The 20,533-nt window shown below is 42.0% G+C and overlaps 1 protein-coding gene across 3 annotated transcripts in view; it reads left to right on the top strand.

The window, feature by feature from the left end:
• IRAG2 (inositol 1,4,5-triphosphate receptor associated 2) overlaps positions 1-20,533 on the top strand; it is a 36,171-nt gene that overhangs the window by 13,938 nt on the left and 1,700 nt on the right. Inside the window, exons 16-39 of one of the 3 annotated variants that reach the window (XM_062008870.1) lie at positions 506-669; positions 1,564-1,678; positions 2,105-2,267; positions 4,282-4,343; positions 5,289-5,354; positions 5,761-5,763; positions 6,277-6,382; positions 7,678-7,810; positions 8,645-8,726; positions 12,091-12,137; positions 12,220-12,284; positions 12,406-12,522; positions 14,386-14,468; positions 14,608-14,680; positions 15,440-15,494; positions 15,581-15,608; positions 16,265-16,405; positions 16,832-16,966; positions 17,800-17,947; positions 18,774-18,811; positions 19,526-19,603; positions 19,709-19,773; positions 20,087-20,188; positions 20,370-20,474. In XM_062008870.1, the coding sequence (XP_061864854.1) occupies positions 506-669; positions 1,564-1,678; positions 2,105-2,267; positions 4,282-4,343; positions 5,289-5,354; positions 5,761-5,763; positions 6,277-6,382; positions 7,678-7,810; positions 8,645-8,726; positions 12,091-12,137; positions 12,220-12,284; positions 12,406-12,522; positions 14,386-14,468; positions 14,608-14,680; positions 15,440-15,494; positions 15,581-15,608; positions 16,265-16,405; positions 16,832-16,966; positions 17,800-17,947; positions 18,774-18,811; positions 19,526-19,603; positions 19,709-19,773; positions 20,087-20,188; positions 20,370-20,474 (2,174 nt within the window). Of the gene's footprint in view, positions 1-505; positions 670-1,563; positions 1,679-2,104; positions 2,268-4,281; positions 4,344-5,288; positions 5,355-5,760; positions 5,764-6,252; positions 6,383-7,677; positions 7,811-8,644; positions 8,727-12,090; positions 12,138-12,219; positions 12,285-12,405; positions 12,523-14,385; positions 14,469-14,607; positions 14,681-15,439; positions 15,495-15,580; positions 15,609-16,264; positions 16,406-16,831; positions 16,967-17,799; positions 17,948-18,773; positions 18,818-19,525; positions 19,604-19,708; positions 19,774-20,086; positions 20,189-20,369; positions 20,475-20,533 lie in introns of those variants that run through there. The other 2 variants (XM_062008880.1, XM_062008887.1) reach the window with 2 other exon arrangements.

Here is a 20,533-nt window from a genome sequence, read left to right as displayed (position 1 = left end):
GCTTTTGGCTTAGAAGTAACCTTTTGAAAAAAGTGGGAGCCATTTGTCAAACTGAACTAGCATAGGTGAGGTTTACATTTGCTTATGCAAACCATTATGTATTTCCTCATCTGAAAAAGAAAACAAAGTCTCAAAGCATTAACATTGGGCAAGAGTCTAGCCTGTTAGATTCAGGAGTTAGAGGGCATAGGTATGAAGTTTAGGAGCTTTTTTTACCTATTAGACTAAACAAAACTTGGTTTTGTACAAAACAACCACGTTGTAATTTCTTCCTTATTAAAACTTACTTTTTCCTCATTTTTTTTCTCTCTCCCCTTCCCCACTCTAGTGCAAAATATTGTCAATTGGCCAGCTTTTTAATTGCTGATAGTGTTGGATGCAAGAGATGGTACTAAAACAATGGAATAGGGAAATCAATTCTCATTGTGTAGATTGGGGCTTTGTTTTAGTTTCTGGCTCTGCTCCTCATCCAACCACATGACAACTCAGTTTCAAAATTCCCTAGGCTCTCAAGCAAGAACTTGGAGAAAAGATACACCTTTGGACCCAGAAACTTCATCTCCTGGAAAAATATAAGGAATCCCTAGATAAGGATTTTATTCAAATGGCAAGCAACCTGAGGACAGCCAAGACACAGAAACTTCACCTAAGGAAAGAGCTCTCTGCCAGGTACCTCTTCAAAGCCCATGTGGTATTCTTTTGTTCATTTGGGTTTCTTGTTTGCTTAGTTTTGGGGGAGTGGGTATGCCAGAGCTAGTGCATAGCAACTGTATTGCACTTTTGCCTGGCGTATCTTCCACTTAATGTTGTTAATGTAGGCCTCCCATAGGCTCTCCCTTCACTTTGAAAAGAGTTGACAAAAATACTGATGGCTTGGTTTCTTAAAGCTGCCTCTCTATCAGTATTGTTTTGTGGTGGTAACAAGAAAAAAACATATACAAAGGTGAGTTAGATAAGAAACAGGCAAAAAGTTTCTGCTGTGGAAAAATAAGGGGTTCCTTGAAAGCCGTCACCTTCAGCACTGGTTCTAATGGCATCTGCTTGCTGATAAATGAAATGCCTTCTGAAACACTAGTAAGTCAATCGGATGAAGCTATGTATCTGCAGTAATAGCTCCAGCCTATCTTTTCCAGAATTATTGACTTTGGGAGAAACAGTAATTGGATACAAGCCATGAGACAATACATTCTTTTGAGCAAATCGCAAAAGCTTGCCCCTCCAAGCTCTTGCCCTGATTGTCCTCTGCATATTCCACAAGCTTCCACTAGGCTCCCCAGCTGACCAGAGCTGGCATAGCCACTGCTCAGCTGCGGAGAAAGCAGGGTAAAGCTCCATCTGCTTCCTAATTGTGGAGCTGTTATAGAAATGCTTCTTTTGCCTACTAGGTTGAACTGTGCTTGTCAAGAACCAAGTCCCTGAAGCTGGATCCTGGGGAGCTGCAATATGTAGCAGCTGAATGTGGTTCTCGATTCATGTCTTAACAATTAGTATGTGTCATCTCCTGGGCACGCCTGCTCTAAAATGTCAGTAAAGGATTGTGGTTTGTGCTCTCTCACTCTGCAGGCAAGATGAGATAGAAACTGTCAAACAGTTACAAGAAGAAACTGCTGGCCAGGTGGAAGCCCTTGGTTTAGAGCTACAAAAAGCTACAAAGCGGCTTGAGGATGCCAACAAACAGGTAAGTGAGGGTCTAGTCCTTCCACGCAGGAAACAAGCAGATGCAAAAGGCTGGACACAATGCATCGCTGCTGTTGGGAAAGGAAATTGCATGTTCAGAATGAAGTGCCTCGCTGCAAAAGTGGAACCAGCAGAGGAAGTAAAATTTGAGGGGGTGGTGACAACAGTTTGCTGATGAAAGAGGCAGCATTGCATATTTGTGGTGGCTTAAAAAAAAGAAAACAGAAAACCCCAAAAATAGCTTCCATACACAGTCCACTCCAACGTAAAAATGCAGAAGTTCAGAGGGAGCTTTATCACTTCCTGAGAAAGAACAGATGCAGTTTGGTTTCATTTAGATGAACTGTAGAGGCTCATCGCGTTAGCCAGGCTGCTTTCTTTTTTTCCTTCCTTTCTTTTTTTCCTTTAAATATTGTTTTGTGCTTAGGCAGAAGATCAAGTGGAAGCCTTTCGCTCTGCTTGTGAGGAAGCTGCATTCTTGAAATGCAAGTTAGAGGAAGCCATTTCTGAGCAGCAGAAGCTCAAGGATGTGAATACAGATTTAACAAGAGCTTGCCAGTTGCTTGAAGAAAAAGTAGAAGACCAGAAAAGTGAGTAACTACTGGCAGTGTGCCAGCATTCAGTCTTGCATGGGCAAATCCTTTACAGCAAGGGAAGAATAGGACCGATCTGTATGTCATCCAGTAAATTGGCTCGTGGAGTCTTCTGGTATTTTCAGTCTTTCTGTTTTCCTTCTCTTTTAAGTGATCTGCGACCATGGCATCTGGGCTAAGAATCAGGTGGGATCCTGAGGAGTGGGTGTTGGGCTGGCCCGAAGCTGTAGAACCTCCTAACAAAATCCTCCAGTCCTAGGAGGAAGGGTAGTGCCATGGGTGGAACTGCTACACCTTTACCAAATAACTGCACGATATTAGGCTGCTCTTCTTAAGAGAAAGCAATTGTGTCATTCTGTCATACAAGTGCAACGTCTGCTCCAGAACTATAGAAAGTTCATACCACCACTTGTTCACTTGCTAACAAGAGCACTCCAAATCTTGGGCAATTTAAAGAATACAGGAGACCTGATTCTAGCACATGGGGCTTTTTCTTTCCAAATTCTGGAGTGTTTCTAAGTTCCTTATAGGAAAAAACCTTGACTGACTTAAGCCCACTGAATGTTTGGCCTCAGGCATGCATTTCCCAGGGAAATGTGACTGATGCTCAACATAAAGTTGTTTACAATGCACAAATATATGAAACTATGATTTGTCTTATACGGAAAATTACAGCCCCCCCCGCGCTTTAGCTCTAAGGCACAACTGTTGTGTGTTGATGTGACAGAAACATCTCCAGACTGTGCTTCCTGACTTCTGAGCAGTATTTTGGCAATGTTTGTGTGTATATACTCATGCTTCTTTCATGCTTACTCCTTACTTCAAACTCTGGAGTCGTTTTGGTTTTTTAGCAAGCGGCATAACGACAGAATTAGTGTGTCATTTTCCACCTCTGAATAGACCAAACTCTTCTGCAAAGTGAGCTTGGAGTAAATGTAAGAAGAACCCCAGATATGTGGAAGAGACCAGTGCCACTGTGACCCAAAGAAGAAAAAAAGTAAACTCCTAAAGAAGTCCCCTCAAAACCACACCACCCTGAAATTGGCAGAGACCTTGGCTTTAAATGAGCCCAGGGAGTTTGCAGAAATATCTTTCTGTAGATAGAGGCAAATGGGTAGATGTGTAGAGAAAAGGCAACAGGTTATGAAGGACTGAGACAAGGTTAGGGAATGGGGAAGGACAATGCTTTGTGTTGGTTCCTGCAGAAAGCCAGGCAAGTGCAGTGCCCCTTCTGACTCAAGTGCTAGGCTCTTGTCTCTTCCCTACCCACTCCTTTCTTCTGCCTCCTTCCACCTGCATGGTAAGAGATGAGAAATCAGGGAACCTGTTGGCTACTGAAGCTACTAAACCCAAGACAGCCTGGCACAGCTCTTTGTGTTTCATGCTATGCCACTAATTGCTACAGTCATCACCTAGTGAAAATGGTGAACAAGCTCCTGAGAGCTGCCTTTGGTTTTTGCTTGGGCCCTGAAGTGGGAATGTTACTGAAATCTCTTGTCATCATCTCCCAACCAATATTGCCTATGGCATAAAAGCTACGATAGACTTTTTCCAACGTAGAAGTCACCAGAAGCAGGCCTTGCCGTTACCAAACTTGAACAAATATGTTTTGAAGTATGACATAAAGCCCATTGACTTTAAAACTTCTGTGCTTGATGTCGAAGTGGAAGAACAAATGCTTCTCTTCTGTTAAGTCGTAATGGAGTTGTCCATTTCCACAGGGAGCTGTGTCACCTTAATGCTGATGATGTGGAGAAGCATTGCTGCCTGTTCCCCCTTCCTTGTCATAGCAAAACAAAATGTAACCACAGGGAAGAAAAGTGCCCAGTGTTTTCTGTGGGCCTGCAAAACAAAATGCACTTGAACCCTGGTAGGTTCTAGTAACTAGGCTAAAGCAAAGTACAATGAATTTGTGATAGGCAATGGTCAGGTTTAAAGACTCTATAACAACTGACTACTTGTTATCAAAGTCTGAGAAACCCCGTTAAGACTTGTAAATGTCTCTTCTTAGCAACTGCTAATACACTGAGATGGGAACTGCTTCAAAGGCGACTCTGTGAATTGCTGTGTCAGGTATGAAGCTTATTTGGTGGGAGACAAAAAGGTAGGCTGGCACAAGAGGTGCTCTGGTGGAAGGGGATCTACCCGCTGAGAGGGTCTACCAGTAACTCGGCAGCATCTGATTTCCTCTTTCCTAATGTGTATGTGCCTGGAAGCAGCAAACTGTATGTACTGATCTGCACACTGGTATTTTTCCTCTTCAGCCTTCTGGAAGAAATGGGCTAGAACTTGCAGGTGTGGTGTCGGTCTTCACTGTAAACAGTTGTTGGTCGTTGTATGAAATGGGGCTGAGTGGAGCTTCCCTGATGCATTGGTTTGATTTGTCCCCCACAGTCAGCCCTTTCTTCAGACAACAGTCCTAAAAGCAAATGTTTAAAATCTAGTAGACTTTTCAGCATCCCAACATTGGAATAGGCAGTGAAACAGTTATTACCTTTGTGCCCTTTGGTGGAAATACGTTTGAAGTTATATAACTCTGGAGTGCTTTGCTTGGAATAAAAATACTTTCTTCAAGTTTGGATGGGGGTGGAGGGGGAGACATTATGGGAACACTTTTTTTCCAACCAGCCGTAGTAAGAAACGCTATAGCTCAGGATCTGAACGGTCTGGTTTTCACACGGAATAACAAGGCATTTATAAAGACAAACAGAAGATCTTAAAACACATCCTAGGCTGTAGCAGGGGCTTCAGAAGAGCAGAATCAAAACTGAACCAGCTGCATGCAACTAAAACTTGTATTTGTGCATGAAGGTTGGCAGAATTAAAGGCTGAATGAACAAAGGGGAAATTAAAAACTGCATGAATTTCCTGATATACTTCAATATCAGGAAATACTTCAGTGAATATACCTCAATTGGATAAAACTGTTTTGTTTGTAATTGATAGCAGTGCTTCTCTTTTTACCTATTTTCTTCTACGTCTTCCTGCCTGCCTTAAACTATTTCTCTATTGCAACAGTGCTGTGCAGAGTTAGAATCTGACCACAGTCTGCTGCCCACATCAGCTGAGCCGTTAAAAGGGAAGGTAAGTGCTTGCGATGACTGTTGCTGAGCCTATGAAAACATGACACTAGCTTTGTTCGTATTTTTTTTAATGAACTGAGGGAAAGAGCTTGCTGGGAACTTTGCTGAGTTAAACAATCAACAAAAAGAATTAGATATGCACACATGTATACAAGTGTGCATACACACGTGAGGTGTATTCAAAACCAGTTTCCTGTTGCTTTTAAACAGCCACTGTAAAAAAATGCAGACATTTGATAAATTGTACTTTGAGAAGGATCAGATGCTGAAGATAGGGCCACCTCTTCCAGTTTCTTTTGCTGTTCATCACTTAAAGGACGTTAGGTCCAGGAGAGCTGCATAAGTGTCACTTCAGAAGTTTCCTCTAGCTATCTTCAGATGATACCTCTTCAACACTCAACAGCAAGCAAGTGGTCTGCATCCAGGGGCAGGGGATGGCAGGGGCTGTGCTTTGTCTCCATGCAGCTGAGATGGAGCTGTGCTCCTGCTGAGGATAGTCTGACCTTTGTAGCAGGTGTTGGACATTGGATGAATGTTCTGCTTTTCAGCCTGTCTAATTGGTTTGGCTGAAAGGGTTGAGGGTTGGTTTTTTTGGTATTTTTCTCATAAGGGTAGGGGGGGAGGGGGTTGGTTCCCCTGTACTGCTCATCTTGCCTAGTTTTGTAGTATCTAGTCCCAGACCTAGCTGAAACAAACCCATCTTTTGCAAATGTAAAGTTGAATTATTCTCCCTCTTCGTGTATCTGTTCTGACCATCAGAGATGTGAGCTTTTCTAGACACAAAAGCAACAGATGACGTATTTGTAAAACTGTTAGTCTTACATTATGCAGATGCAACCATGTGGGTGTGTGGAGAGCTGGTGGCATTAATGTATTCAGAGTGATCTGAACAACAGCAGCGCTTTCTATTTCTCAATTGGCAGCTCTGTTGCTCTAAACGACTGTGGAGTGAAGGACTCTTCTTGCACACCGAGCTTCCCAGGACACTGCCCTCGGATATTTCACACTGGCATGGTACACGTCTGCTAGGTAAGACTTAGCGGTATCAGCCATTTTTCTGTCTCCCTCCTGAAACATAGAGATGATAAAACAGCATCAAGGATGCCAAACATGCTGGTAGAGAGTAAAATCTATTGTTGCCTTTGGCCTATTTCTGCATGAGATCCAGGAGGCTGAATCCTGTTTACAACACTTGCAATGAAAAGACAACTGCCTGTCAGCACAACAGCAGTCTCCAACACCTTAACAGGGTATTGATATAAATCACACATCCCAAGTATATTTCTGATGAGATGCTTGCTACTCTGAATTAAGAGGGCTTAATTTATGTCCTTCCCATTCCCTCTGGTTGACACACACTAAGAAAGCAAGCAGTGTCCTCCTACTTTGCTGCTGAGATCAGTTCTGGCTTAAGAGCTTGAGCAGGTAACATAGCTACTCAGAAACAATTACTTTTATGAAGTATTAGAAGCAATCCCTGATGGAAATGCATTTTTCTATAGTGGCTAGCAATAGGACAAGGAGTAATGGGATGAAGCTGGAACACAAAACGTTCCACGTAAATACAAGAGAAAACTATTTCACTGTGAGGGTGAGGGAGCAGTGGCACAGGCTGCCCAGAGGGGTTGTGGAGTCTCCTTCCTTGGAGGTCTTCAAGACCTGCCTGGACATGTTCCAATGTGACCTGATCTAAGTGAAGCTGCTTCTGCAGGGGGGTTGGACTAGATGATCTCTAAAAGTCCCTTTCAATCCCCACCATTCTATGATTCTATGATTTATTGACAAAACACTGGTAATCTGGTGCAGCACGGTGTCAAATCTTGGTGCATGCCATATTAGAGCAAATGGAAGCTGATTTTGCTTGATTGCACAGGTTGCTTAGGGAAGGACTCTGCTGCTTTGAAAGGATTATTTCAATGGGCCAGCTCAAAGTGTTCTTGCATCTTACTGTTCTGTCACAAAAAAAGGCAGGTGTTCTCAGCCTGCACCAGTTAAGTATTGATACAGCAAAAAGATGATCTAATTCCCAGCCCTCTCTGCCACTCAAAACGATTCCCTGTGACAAAGCTGTCTTACGTGGAAGTTTCTGTAACCTGATTGATGGAGAAATCCCCATTCACAGTTGCTGTGGACTCTGAATCTACAAAATACATTAAGACCACGTAACCTAATCTTTTCATACCAAGATGGAAGCTGTCTCGTTATAAATCCATGGTTGGTTGTTCGGCTTCTTGATTATCTTAGACTTAGTAAAACACTGACACATGACTAAATCCAACTTTTCTGATAACTGCCGCTCTTGACGCTTGTCTCTCTCTTAACAGATGCTCTGACCTTGGAAACTTCATGCCCAAATAACTCTTCTGTGCACAGCTGGGACCGAGCTTGTAGCCAGAGCTCTGACAGCTGTCATCTGGGACATGTGTCCATTTCAAATGTGACATCAGTGGAGTGCAAGTAAGATGGTCAAATACCCTCTTTGGGGTGAAAGGGTCCCTGGGATCTAGCAGGTTCCAGGGGAAAGCTGTATCCTCAGGATATGCTGAGTTTAACAGCAGCTTATCTTATCCAGAAGATTTTGGACACTAAGTGGTCAGCTAATAGTGTTATGGCATCAGCTAATAGTCTTATGGGGTGACGCTTTGCTTTTGTCACAAAAGTAGTAGTAAACTTTTTACTGAAGCTATTGATATGTCCACCAGCCAAACACAGTAATCGTGTCTCCGTCTCATCCTGGTGAAATTGAGGTATGGCATAGGTGTTATTCTTGTGTTTGTTTTGCAGTATTTAATTAACAACTGACACTCCCGTTTAGGACCCAAAATCCTGCTGGCTTTGAGCAGTCACTCTTTTTTTACTAGAATTTAGAGCAGGAGTTCTGAGGTCTTTGCTTATCAAACTGCCTCCTTTAGATCTTTAAAATAGAGATTGATCTGCTTATGATTATGAAAGCTAGCTAACAATTGTCAGTGAATATTTTAAAAGATAGGGATATTCCTAAAGCTGCAGAGGCAAGCAGTCTGCAGCAAAAGACTCAGCAGCTCTTGAAGCTTTTGCCACTGGTTTTCTGTAGAATTGTGCAGTGTGGAGGAGGTTGGGAGAAGGACTGGTGGTGGTTCTTGCTGTTCGGGGGAGGAGAGATCGATGTTAGTGATGAATTTGTCTTTCTCTGAGAGACCAGCTGGCTGACTGTGCAGATACTGGTGACTTCAGTTGTTGTGTGCTTAAGGAAAGTCGACAATATATCTCACTGTTGTTCGGGCAGTATGCAAATAAAACGTGTATTGCCAGGTGGAAACTACGCACTGCTGGCAACTATACTGATGCAGACCTTCCTGTTTCCATTACAATGATGGACTCTTCACTTACTGAGGTGAGTGCTGTCTCTGATGCCAGAGGTGTGGTTATGAATGGGTTCAAGTCCCTTAGATCCAGACTGAGCAGCTATTAATCAGCACTGCTCCAAGGAGAATGGAGCTGGCAACAGTCACCAGGGTGCTGTGACTTCTTGTCCTGTGTGGGGTAGTCTTTTATATGGGGGCATGTTTTGAAATGCTGTAGTTACAGACTTAGATGCCTTGATGTTCACACGTAGCTAGCTCATGCTTTTAGCCGAGGAGCATTTTAAATGTGGGTTTAAGGCCTGAAGCAGTGTTGCTTCTGCAGGAATGCTCAGTTCTGCCAGCTAAGTCTGAGTGATCTTTTTTTGCTCTTTTTATCCACCTGCAAGAAGCCACAAGATGTTTTAGTCGCGAATGCTGCCTCTCTCTGTACTTTCTCCCACGGCTACTGTGTAACAGCTGAAAAATGACACCTTTTGCTGTGTGAAAACTTTCCTTCAGCTGGTGTGCTCACATAAGCCTTTGATGCTGCAATGAACCCTGCATCTAAAGCTCAAGCTGTCAGTTGGCTTTCTCATGACAACAGCAAGATGTGCTGCAGCTCAGCACCCCCCCATGTACTCTGTGCTACAATGCCAACTACTGAAGTCTAGACCTGTAATTACTTTTACAAGCTCCAGTATTATTGCTAGTAATGGTGCTGATGATGGAAGAATGTTAGTCAGTGGTTTCTGTGAACCTGGAAATAACCTTTTCAAGGCTGATGAGGAGCCCAGCTGCTGTGCAATGCCCGCAAGTGCAGCAAGTAGTTTGTAGCAGCAAATCAACACAGAAAGTGCAGTGAGGGTAAAAAGTAAGAGTGGTGAGAACTGTTTGTAGCTTCAGTACGCTGCCTGGTTGGGATAAAGTGGGCAAGGAGCTTCTAGCTTGTGCTGCTACTACTTAAGCTACCTTGAAGAGAAGAATCTCCAGGGCTTTTGCTTTATCCAGTCCTTCTGAAAGGCCACAGCCTTGCAAAGTTGTTTGAAACACCTGTGCTTCACTGCTCTGGAGCTTTCTGTAACTGTGATTGAGCTCAGAAATGTCACGTTCCATTTTTGCCCTTTTATCTTTAATATAAAATTTCCATGTGAGTGTTCTAGAGGGGGGAAATGAGAATGCTAAAGCTTGCCCCAGAGTAAAGGAAATCAGACTGTGTCCAGTATCCGTTCTAAAAATGGTGATGTGTAGCAAAATTTGAATATCCTTTAATAGGAAAAGTCTCTCTAGGTTTTTTTCAATTATACTGTAGCTGCAGATGTGTATGAGCAGATCAAGCCCTTCAGCATGTAAGTAACTCAAATTATTTTGTCAAAGTGTTGTCACCACAGGAGTTCAGGGATAGTCTGTTTGAAGGAGCTCCTGTAATAAACAGGTCAAGCTTGGGATTTTTATACTTGTTTAGATGTATAACGTGAGAGCTTTATCCCAGTCTAACCCCAACTGATAGGCCTTCCAAATGTTAATGCTTGTTTGGCAGGAGTTGTTATACAAGACTGGGGACAGAGATTGTCTGTGATAGAGACGCTCATCAAAGGGATGGAAGGGGCCCAAGTAATAAGAATGGTTCTTCATGATCTTTGATTCCATACCTTTATTATTAAGAACCACCATTCTTTAATTACCCATGAAACAGACTTTATTAGGAAACTTAGAATGTGAGGAGTTTTGTTGTTGTTATTTCCCTTTACATGTACTTTGTGCAATCCATGGGAGCCCACAGTCAAAAGTGTCAGTTGGGTTTTAAAAACTGAACTGAGGATTTTGCATCATAACCAGATGTGATTACCTGAGGCGGGCGAGGACATGTAGAATAACATATTGCTTTAGTCAGTTCTAGGTGATACAAGAGTTTTCTTGCTTGCTTGGGTGATGTGTGGAGGGAGGTAGGGGGTTGTGGAGGGGTATGTTAAAAGATCTTTCAATTTATTTTGTTTTATTACACTATGCTGTTCACTTTCACCTCCTCTTTTTCCCAGTGCTCCTATAAGCCTAATGGCCTGAACAAGGCAATTGCAATACTGTACTTCCTTAAGCTTAAAAAAGAATTCAAATAAGAATAAAAATAGCCTGGATTTGCATCAGAGGAAACATCCGGCTGGCCGGGGAAAGGCCCTGAGAGTGCAGGCGGGCCCTGATGGGTGGCTGACTGGAGAGGAGAGAGAAAGGGCTTACTAATGCTGGGAAGCAGTCAGTTGTTCTCAGAAGGTGGTCGGGAGGGCTTGGTCACCTCCTTTTCTACTTGACAAGATTTCTTGGGTCCTCTGAGGTCACTTGAAGGAGAAAGGAAGATATGACAAGATAGGGGATACGTTTTTCTGTTGACACCCCAATTTAGTAGTGCTCTTTGGACACTCGATTTCTAGAGAGCTATCCAAAGCTGACTAGCCTTATACCCTCTCTGTTTGGAGACAAGTTTGAGTTTGGATTCTGTTCAGCACTCCTCTTCAGTGGTTGGAGATCATCACAAGCCATGACTGACTTTTAACCCTTTAAACCTCTGCTTCACCATGTATTTCTTTAACCCATCCAGACAGGCTGATCTATTAATTGAATAAGCAAGCTGGAGTTTTTCAGAGTGAAATGAGAAACAGGAATATTTCCCATTCAGGGTCTCTCTTGCTATATTAAAAGACTTAAGAGGATGTTGGTTTTGCCTGTGATGTGATAAGACTCGGGTCCAGAGCAGCACTCTAGCGGCTAGAGGAACATGACCAAAATGATAGATCAGCCTTTAACTGCTGAATTCCTCTCTGCTGTTTGCATACAAAGGAAGAGGCCTGAAGTATAATTGTTAAATACAACGATGAAAACTAGAAAACTGCTGTCATTCAAAGTCAGATGCTAAAATATACTCTATAGTGTGCAAGTCTTCTGATTTCTGAATCATCTGCTTGGTTGAGCTGTTAATAGTAATGCTTTTATTGACTCAGATGAGTCTGAAATCTCTACCGAAGTAAAACTCGGTGGCTCTCCCTTGTAGGATTCGAGGTAAAGATCTTGCAACTTAAGATATATTAATGAGCAGCATCAAGACAGAACAGTGGTGTAGTAACACATATGTTGGCCCTTTGAAAATGTGCATTAAAGCAAAACATTAAATTGGAAACCAAAATATATCCCTAAGTATGAAATTACTGAGATACTGCTCTTAATGATGATAACGTGCTAACCTATACGCTGTATGCATGGGTGGCTTTAGGCTAGCAGGTGAAGTTACAGGCACTTACCATCTAGTTCTTCACCACTGAAATCATTTAAATGTGGTTGGGGGAATTATTAAAACTTTGACATACAAATTTTCTGCTCATGTGACAACTCATTCCCTGGTACTAACTCTTCTCTCTTTCCCTTAAGATCGACTGTGCAGAGACAACACTAACAGGCAGTCTCATCCCATCCAGGTCAGGTTTTGTGTGAGCTTTTAAAAGCCTTTATCAAGATTATAAAATATAGATGAGTGTTAAAGAAATTTTGTTTTGGCAGTGATCGTTCAAAGCCACACCAAGAAGTTCTCACATCCTCCTTGGAAAGCGCTGCTCCAGCATCTGGTAAGCCCTTAATATGGGGCAGATGTGTGAAATCTATCAGTGCTTCAAAGTCTTGGATATGATATACTCAAGTCTGCACGTTTACAAAAGAGTAAGAACTCTTTGTTGTCTGACATTGTAGGCTGCCTTGTTATGGAGGAAAAATCACTCAAACTCTCACGTGAAAAAGAGGAAGATGTGCCGACTTCCGTAGCAATGGAGAAAAATGACGATAAGGATCTGCCTGGTCCCATATCAGGTACGGTAACTGCTGCGGCACACAGTGAGGAAACAGCTTGCTCCCAGTACATCTGTGAAGTGAGGAAACTGAATGAGAAAAGTAACTTACGATTTTGGGTTGTTGACCACACTTCTACCAATAAGCCCTCTCAACCCTCCCTGAGACTCGGAGGCGGAATAAGGCTTTACCTACTTGCAGGAAGCTGGTAGCCTACAGTACTGCAGGAAGTAAACATGAAATAACTTGATGAAATCTTTGTATCTGCTAGACTGGCAAAATGTTGTGAGGGTTTAGACTCTAGGCAATTTTGGGAGGAAACAATGTTTTCATCATTTAAAAAGTTTAGCGACACACCCTAAACCACTTTTTTCTCTCTCTCAAAACTGCTCAGCACACAATAAGCTAGGATGGAGTCAAGAGAAGAGATGGGGATAGAGATCTTTGTGTATGGCTTTGTCTTTTTGCTATAGCCATAAACAACCCAAGGAATTATTATTACCAGATCTGATGGTGCTTTTTCACCAAGCAAAACAAAGCTGGAGTAATTTGCACAGTGTATTTAAGCTATTTTTTAAGAAGCTGACGTAAATAAGCAGCACTAAATATGTGTGCATGCGTGTTTAACTTTTTAACCTTTACCTAAAGAGAAGCCTGTTGTTGGCAGTTCCTTTTTGGTTTTGCTGCTTTCTTTAGTAGTGTCTTCCTGAAACCTAATTCTGTTCATTACTTAAATGCATTTTCTTTCTACTAATTTGCCTCTGCTATTAATTTTCATATGTGCTCTAGGTGTCTTTGGCAAGGAGGAAACAGATATGCAAAACAGATCAGAGAGTCCAAATAGCTTTAGAGTCTGAGTCCTATTGCCTGTTGTGTACCTCAGAATAGAAAGTGTTTCTAGTATTGGAACAGAGACCCTGATGAATCTCTTCAAATTTAAGGCTAGTTGTTGTGCCATTCCTTTGGTTTGTGTCTTTGGTTGAGTCTATGACCATGTAAATGGCCCGGGAAAAAAAAAAAAAACATTCTAGATGCTTTGAAAGGTATAAATAGCTACCAGAGTTACTGCTACATAAAAAGCTAGTGAGACTGTCAGACTTTCTTCAGTTTCTTATACATTTTCGTTTTAGAAATATATTACTTATTTTTTTTTCCTAGTTTCTGTCTTTCTGGAGATTATTTGTACTGCCTTTAAAACTTTTCTAAATTGAGGCACTTGGAAGTTTGGGCTTCATTTGAAGTGGCATCATCAGTTCCTGAACTTGATAGTTCATTACCACTTCTTTTCTGACAAAGAAAGTACCTTTTTTTTTTTAATTCTGTCATCACCCTGATGGTTATGCTCAGGCTCATCTGTAACAGCAGCTGAAGTAGCGTCTGTCCCTTGACTTCATCTGATATTCTGTAACATGAAAGAATATACTTACAGATACTCACTACTACTGTTGGTTTGTGTATGGAATTTTTTACATATTCCTGTGCTTATAGAATTGCAAATAACAATGATAAACTGTATCTTTAAATGGCAAACAAACAAAATGAGCCCCATGCTGATATCAAAAGAAGGAAACTCATCTATTGAAAGGACTATTACTGTAACTCATGCAACTTCAACTAGAGCAATTATAACCAGGAGTAATAATCTCACCTGTAGACTTGTATCACTTCTCACTGGGATTTCTTTTTTCAAGCTGAACACAATTATTTTCCCCCTTTTTCCTTTATGTCTTCATCTCATTCTTTGCTGCTGCTGCCTCTCCTTCTCACATGCCTTCTCCTGGCATTTGCTGCAATTTCTTTTATCCTTGTCAGTCCACAGCCTGACTGTTGAGGATTGGCTTTGTTTTTACCACTACCTTCGATTTCTCCAATGTTTCTTCCCAGGAGCAGATTTAACCAAGAAGGAATTCTGCCCTGTGATGGAGGAACACAAAACCACGTTTCAAAATGTCTTGAAGCAAGACTCGGTAAGAGACAGAGTGACAGTGAAACACAGAAGTAGTTTGGCTGAGCAGAGACAAAGAAAAATACCACAGGAGAGGACAGGCCCCTCTGGGGGTAGTGTGTCTCTTCCCTTGCTATAATTGCTCTCTGATATGTTTTTAGAGTGTGGACCTGGAAAAGAAACATCATAAAGAGCAGAGTGAGGAAGCATCAGCTGTAGTTCCCAGTAGGAAAGGTAAGATGTTTTGCTGAACACAGCCACGTAACTCACTGGAGCCTCATGTGTTGGTCACCTGAGCTAAGAGCTGTGCAAAGAGATGCACAGAGCTACTTGACCCATGCCAGTTACTGGGGGAAGAGGGGTATCTTATGGAATAGTAACTGTAGTTAAGAGACCAAAATAGATCAGCAGTGGAGAGAAGGAAGATGTTACCATGCAAAATCTACTGCTCTGATTTCTACAGATACCGATACAACCAGCTCTATCTAGACAGGAGGGAAAATGCCTTCAAAGTTGCAAAGGACTGGCAGTATGTGAAACAATTTGGATGCGCCTACCCTCCTCAGAGGCTCGTAAAGCAGCATCTTCTATGCTAGCCAGAGTTGAGGGCAATAGGACAGAGATAAGCAGCGTGATGGTTTCTACTGAACTGTTTTAGTCATCTCTAGTTTTCTAACCATCTCCCCTTCTGCCTTTGGAGCTCATTAAAAGATAGTGAGGTACTAATATCTTGAGTCTGCTGGCTGAGATAATTAATCATTCCTGTACTAATTAAATAACCCAATAACTAACTCTTGGGGCCTTGTATGAGTGTCAGTGCTATGCAATGCTAACCCTAATGTACTCTGAGGTACACAAATCAGTTTTATCGGCAAGAGCTTAGCACTGGAAATCTTTAACAGCAGCTTCTATTGGAGCTTAAGAGACTTTCCCAAGCTGTTTTGAGGAGGCAGGTTGTTTTCACTTCTGAGAACTACTTTTCTTTCTTTTCAGGGAGTTCACCCACCGTAGGTGGCATTAAGGTGGATAAAACAAAGCAAAGTGAGCCGTAAGTGTTTTTACTGTCAACAATTACTTGCAAGTATGAGTTTAAAGCTGCAGTCTGTTACATGATTGCTGCTTCTTATCCTACAGTGACTCTCCCAATGAGAAAGAAGTGGAGGTAAGTCTCAACTGCTTGTATCCCTGACTGTCTTGTACAATAGAAAGATCTTGTCAATAAGCCCTGATTAGTATCTTGTCCTATGTAAAAGAATGTCTCTGAATAGCTTAAACCAGAGGTATTCCTGTAAGTTCTGTAAGTCTTTCCAAGCCCAATCAAAACTTGGAAGGGATGGGATGGGAAAAGGTGAAACTGAACTAAAGGTTTGTCACTACTAAAACTTTTGTTTGGAAGCTTGAAGGAACATAGCTGTGACCATCTCAGAGGCAGATTGTGCTGGTTTAAGGTAGTTTTGCTGAAAGACACGGATGGTGCACTGTGTGCTGCCAGGGTCACAGAATCATAAAAAATGTCTTTTCCAACCAAAGAGTTCTAAGGTCGTAGAGTCCAATGACTAACCTAACACTGCCAGGTGGACTGCCAAGGATATTGTCTATTGTGGCTGCAGAGTATTTTCCCCCCCCTCGCTGCAGATGCATAGACTGGCTTTAGGGAAGTGGGCTTTTGTTCACCTTCTCTTTTTTCTCTCTCCTATAACTTTGTTCATGAGGTGTAGTCCCAAATGTATCCAAATACAGTAGATTAGTATCCAAATCTACTTTAAAAACTTCTGCATTGTTTGAGTTATTCTGAAATCTTCTCCTCTCCCATAACAGGCTGAATTCCTGAGATTATCTTTAGGTTTTAAATGTGACTTGTTTACTTTGGACAAGAGAGTGAGGCTTGAAGAAAGATCCCGAGACTTGGCTGAGGAAAACTTGAAAAAGGAGATCACAAATGCTCTAAAGATGCTGGAGGTTGGTATTGTCCAAGGCTGGTAGGGATGAATGGATGGAATGAACTGTTGTCAAAGTGTCTGTCTTAATACATCTGGGTTTAGGATGAATATGAGAAATACATAAGCAAATCTAGAAAAAACTGATGCAGTTTGAAATATTGAGAGAGCATTTGAGGGGTAACCTTCATCTTGAGTATCTTGTGCACTCCGGCAGTAGTTGCACAAACATCTGGCAAGAACTCCCGTCTTCCTCTGATTTCTATACTAGGTAAGCTGAAGCCTCTGCCCACTGGAGATCCATATCCAAGTTACGGTGATCGAGAATGTAGATGATGACCTATGACTCTTTGGGTCTGAACACAAATCACTAGCGTCGTCAGCTGCGTTCACCCTTCTTTTCTTTACTAATAGCTCACACTGGTTTTCTTGCCAATATGCCTCTTAGGCTTTAGTTCCTTTGTGTGAAGAAGATAACCAAGCACAGGAGATCATTAAGAAGCTGCAGAAAAGCTTGCAGTTCCTTAGCCAGTACGCAGCCCGAGTCGCCAGTAGAGCAGAGATGTTGGGAGCTATTAATCAGGTAACTCTTTCTATGTAAATGTGCCTTGTACCAAGTTTTAAAAGCTTTTAGGTGTAGAGAGACAGCAGTATCTGTTTGCTAGGCTTCTGATTCCAGAATTCAATTTGGGAGTCTTGTGCATGTAATATAGACTTGACTGGTACAACTCTGGGCTTTCTCTTCTTAGATCATTGTTTGTGTCGTTACAAGGACAGGCCCAGGCCCTGTGAGAGCACCTACATTGCACTGACACTGTGCAAAAACACAAATCAGGACCATATTTCTGTTTTAAAACAAACCAAAAAGCCCAAGTGAAGAAAAACTCAGAAGAAACTTTACATCAGAGGGATGTATACAGTAGGGAGCACAGAATGCAATGTGGTAACAATAGTCTTGCTGCTGTAATGGTAATTCTGTGCCTTATGAAAAGGACAGTTAATAAACTAAATCTGTGGAAATTTACAAAGACCTGCTGTGTGTAATTGTGCATAATGCCAAAGAACAGCATGAAAATATGACTTGGCAATACTAGCAAATGCGTGGTGACAGCTGAGACTGTAGATGAGAGAAAGAGATGAGGAGGAGTTGTAAGGGCTCAGAAAATGAAGGCTAATTTATTTTAGGATAAGAGTAATCACTGGAGAAATGAGACTTGTGTCACTTGGGCATGTGTTGGGAGATGGGTCGTAGTGAAACTTTGAAAGGTGGACAAAAAATGAGAGGATGTTTCATCACTCATGTAAGATGACAGCATATGGCTAAAGGGAAGACAAAATGCCTCAAAACTCTAAACACGATACCATTTATCACAGAGATGCTTCTTTTTCTTATTCTTGATGCGCTTGCTCTGCTAGGAGAGCCGTGTCAGCAAGGCTGTGGAAGTGATGATTCAACATGTGGAAAACCTGAAGCGCATGTATGCTAAAGAACATGCAGAACTTGAAGAGCTGAAGCAGGTTCTGATCCAGAATGAGAGGTCCTTCAGTACCCTTGGAGATCGAGGTAACGAAGAAGAGCTGCTTTAACTGTCCTCGTTCTAGCACCGGCCGGATAGACCCTTAAAGCTGAAGCACAATTTCTTGGGTAGAGGGGTTATGTGACCTTTAGAAACAACTCTCTGAAATTAAACTTGTGTGGAAACTGTCACGAATCTCAGGGCGTGGAGAAGCATTACAAGTGTGCAGGAACACTGGCTTTTAGAAAAGTGTGTTGCGTGTGGTGGGTGATAATCTTATTCCTTGTGAGCAGTAAATTTGGTTGCTCGTTCACACTGGAGCATTCCCAGTAGCTATTTCTAGGTAGGTGAGCTTTGACTGATCTCTACAGATGCTCTTTGCTCTCTTCTCTGCATAAGTAACGGACTCCTTAAGTGCAGGTGCTCTGAATTGCCCCCTCTAAGCAGATGGTACAGTGGTCAAGGCTTGCGGATGGCACTGTGCCCTTGTGGTTTGCCAGAGAAGTATTAAGTTCTTCTGAAGAAAGAAAAAAAACAAACACGTGTTTTAAAAACAGAAGGGTGGCTCTACTAGCTCCCAGGAGCCCTCTCAATCCCAAGTTATTAGCTCCTGGCTAAAAGACTATCCTGTAACAGGATGCTGGACAATAGAAGAATACATTTACTGATAGCAACAGAAATGGATGCTTGCAGAGGGTGTAAAATCTGTGAATGTTATGAACTTACATCATGAAATAGAAAGCTTAATCCCAAAATCTTATTTCTGCTTTCTGAGAGGACTCCGATACATTCTTTGCTGCAAAGAGTTAGACCTTTAGTTGCAAATAAAGCTCACTGCAGTCCTGTAAGCCTTTCTGTTTGATTTCTTCACAGATGAATCTGCAAACAAGAAGCTACCAAATTCTTCTAAGGTAGTGGTCTTTGCAGCCTGACAAAATATGAATTCTCATATTCAAGTGTTTGTTTTGAGTCTCTGTGTGTTCTATGTGTTTTTTTCTCTTTGCTTTGTCATGTGCCGGTGCTCTGCTGCATGTTTAACTTGCTGTTTTTTCGTCTCAAAGACGGGCTGATGTCATCAAGCACAAGGACATATTTTTCAGTTGTTCCTACCTCTCTTCACCAACCCATGGGAACTGCATGTGCTCCCTCTTCAAAGATGAAGCATTTATAGAAGCTGAAATGGCTGTGCTCTCACGCAGTTGTTAAGAAATATTCTTCACATGTGGCTCTCTCCTTGGCTTTACAGAGGAAGGGTTTAGCACTGAAGGATGAAACACAAAATAAAATAGATGGGAGCAATTTAAATTGGCTGGAGGAATGCCTGTGAGCACCATTAGGGAAAATGAGGCACATTCAGCTTTGGTATTCTGTCAGAAGCTCTGCAGCCAGTCTCACTTCAGATGTTTGCATGGGGAAAGCAGTCACTGTGAGAAAGATTGTTGCTTTAAAGAACAGATTTGGGCTGTTCGTATTACTTGGTGTAGTTCTTTGTGTGTCACCTCAAGCAAAGTACCAACATCTGTTTTTCTGTATACCGTTTGTATAAAAATAGATGGTATTTCATGTGATCAGTGAGTAATCCAGTCATTCCTTGGTAGAGTCAGTAATACCTCTTATTTGTGTAGCCATCATCATCCCTACGAAGAGTTAGCATTGCCACACTGCCTAGGAGTGCTGGAAATGCAGGTATTGGGTTGCCACTGGTAAGTAAGGGTTCCCAGGTGGTGAGGTGCTTGACCTTCTCACAACTGGCTGGGCTGAAGCCTGAAAAATGTGAGTGCAGTAACTGTGTCAAACTTCTTCTCTAGGCCCAACTCCAGGAACCTGATGGAGATGAAAGGAGTGAAAAATTCAACAGGAGATCAAGCAGTTGGTAAAGTTACTTGGGCTTGTCTTCTGAATGGGATTAAATATTTAACTCAAATGTGCCTTTATTAAGTGGTTTATGGAGAATCTTGAGGTGGAATATCGTTTAGGCTGCGTGTTTCATACAGACTTTACGTGCCTTGGTAGGTAAATGAGCCTTCATGACTAAATGTTACAGGCTTGTTGTTTGTCTGCTTGTTTCAATTACATTGTTGTGCTTTGTAACTAGACTATAAAAACTAGGCAACTGGCCTTGATGGATTTGGGGTGGTTTATATCTGAAGAGGAAATCAAGGGAAACTTTCTTGAATATATGACAGGGGGCAACTAGGAGCAAAGCAAAATGAGAAGCGTCCTTCACTACAGCGGTTCATCAGCACCTATTCCTGGGCAGAGTATGAAGATCAACATGCTGAAGCAAAGTAAGCTCAAGAGCAACCTCCTCCAAAATGCATGTGCAGGGTGGGTTGGTTGGTTTGTTTTAAGTGTGCTCTTGAGTGCCCAACACCTGAACAAGGCTATGAAGACAGCTTCTTGTGGGTTCTCTCAAACTGAATGCTTGATTGGAAAAGAAGCTTAAGAACTGCTGATTCTTGCTTTCAGAAATGAGCAGTCAGAATTGCCCGCTGAGGTACAGGGAGCACCATCCAGGAAAGAAAGTATCGCTGAAAAAGGAAAACATTCATCAAAATGGAGCCTAGAATCAGTGTAAGTTTTTCTCGCATCATTGGGCAGCAGACACGGCAAGTAGAAGTAAAGCTGTAGTT

Source organism: Colius striatus, chromosome 1 (assembly GCF_028858725.1).
Source record: "Colius striatus isolate bColStr4 chromosome 1, bColStr4.1.hap1, whole genome shotgun sequence".
Taxonomy (NCBI): Eukaryota; Metazoa; Chordata; class Aves; order Coliiformes; family Coliidae; genus Colius; species Colius striatus.
Note: the sequence above shows the minus strand (reverse complement) of the source record. Positions and strands in the feature narration are given on the sequence as shown.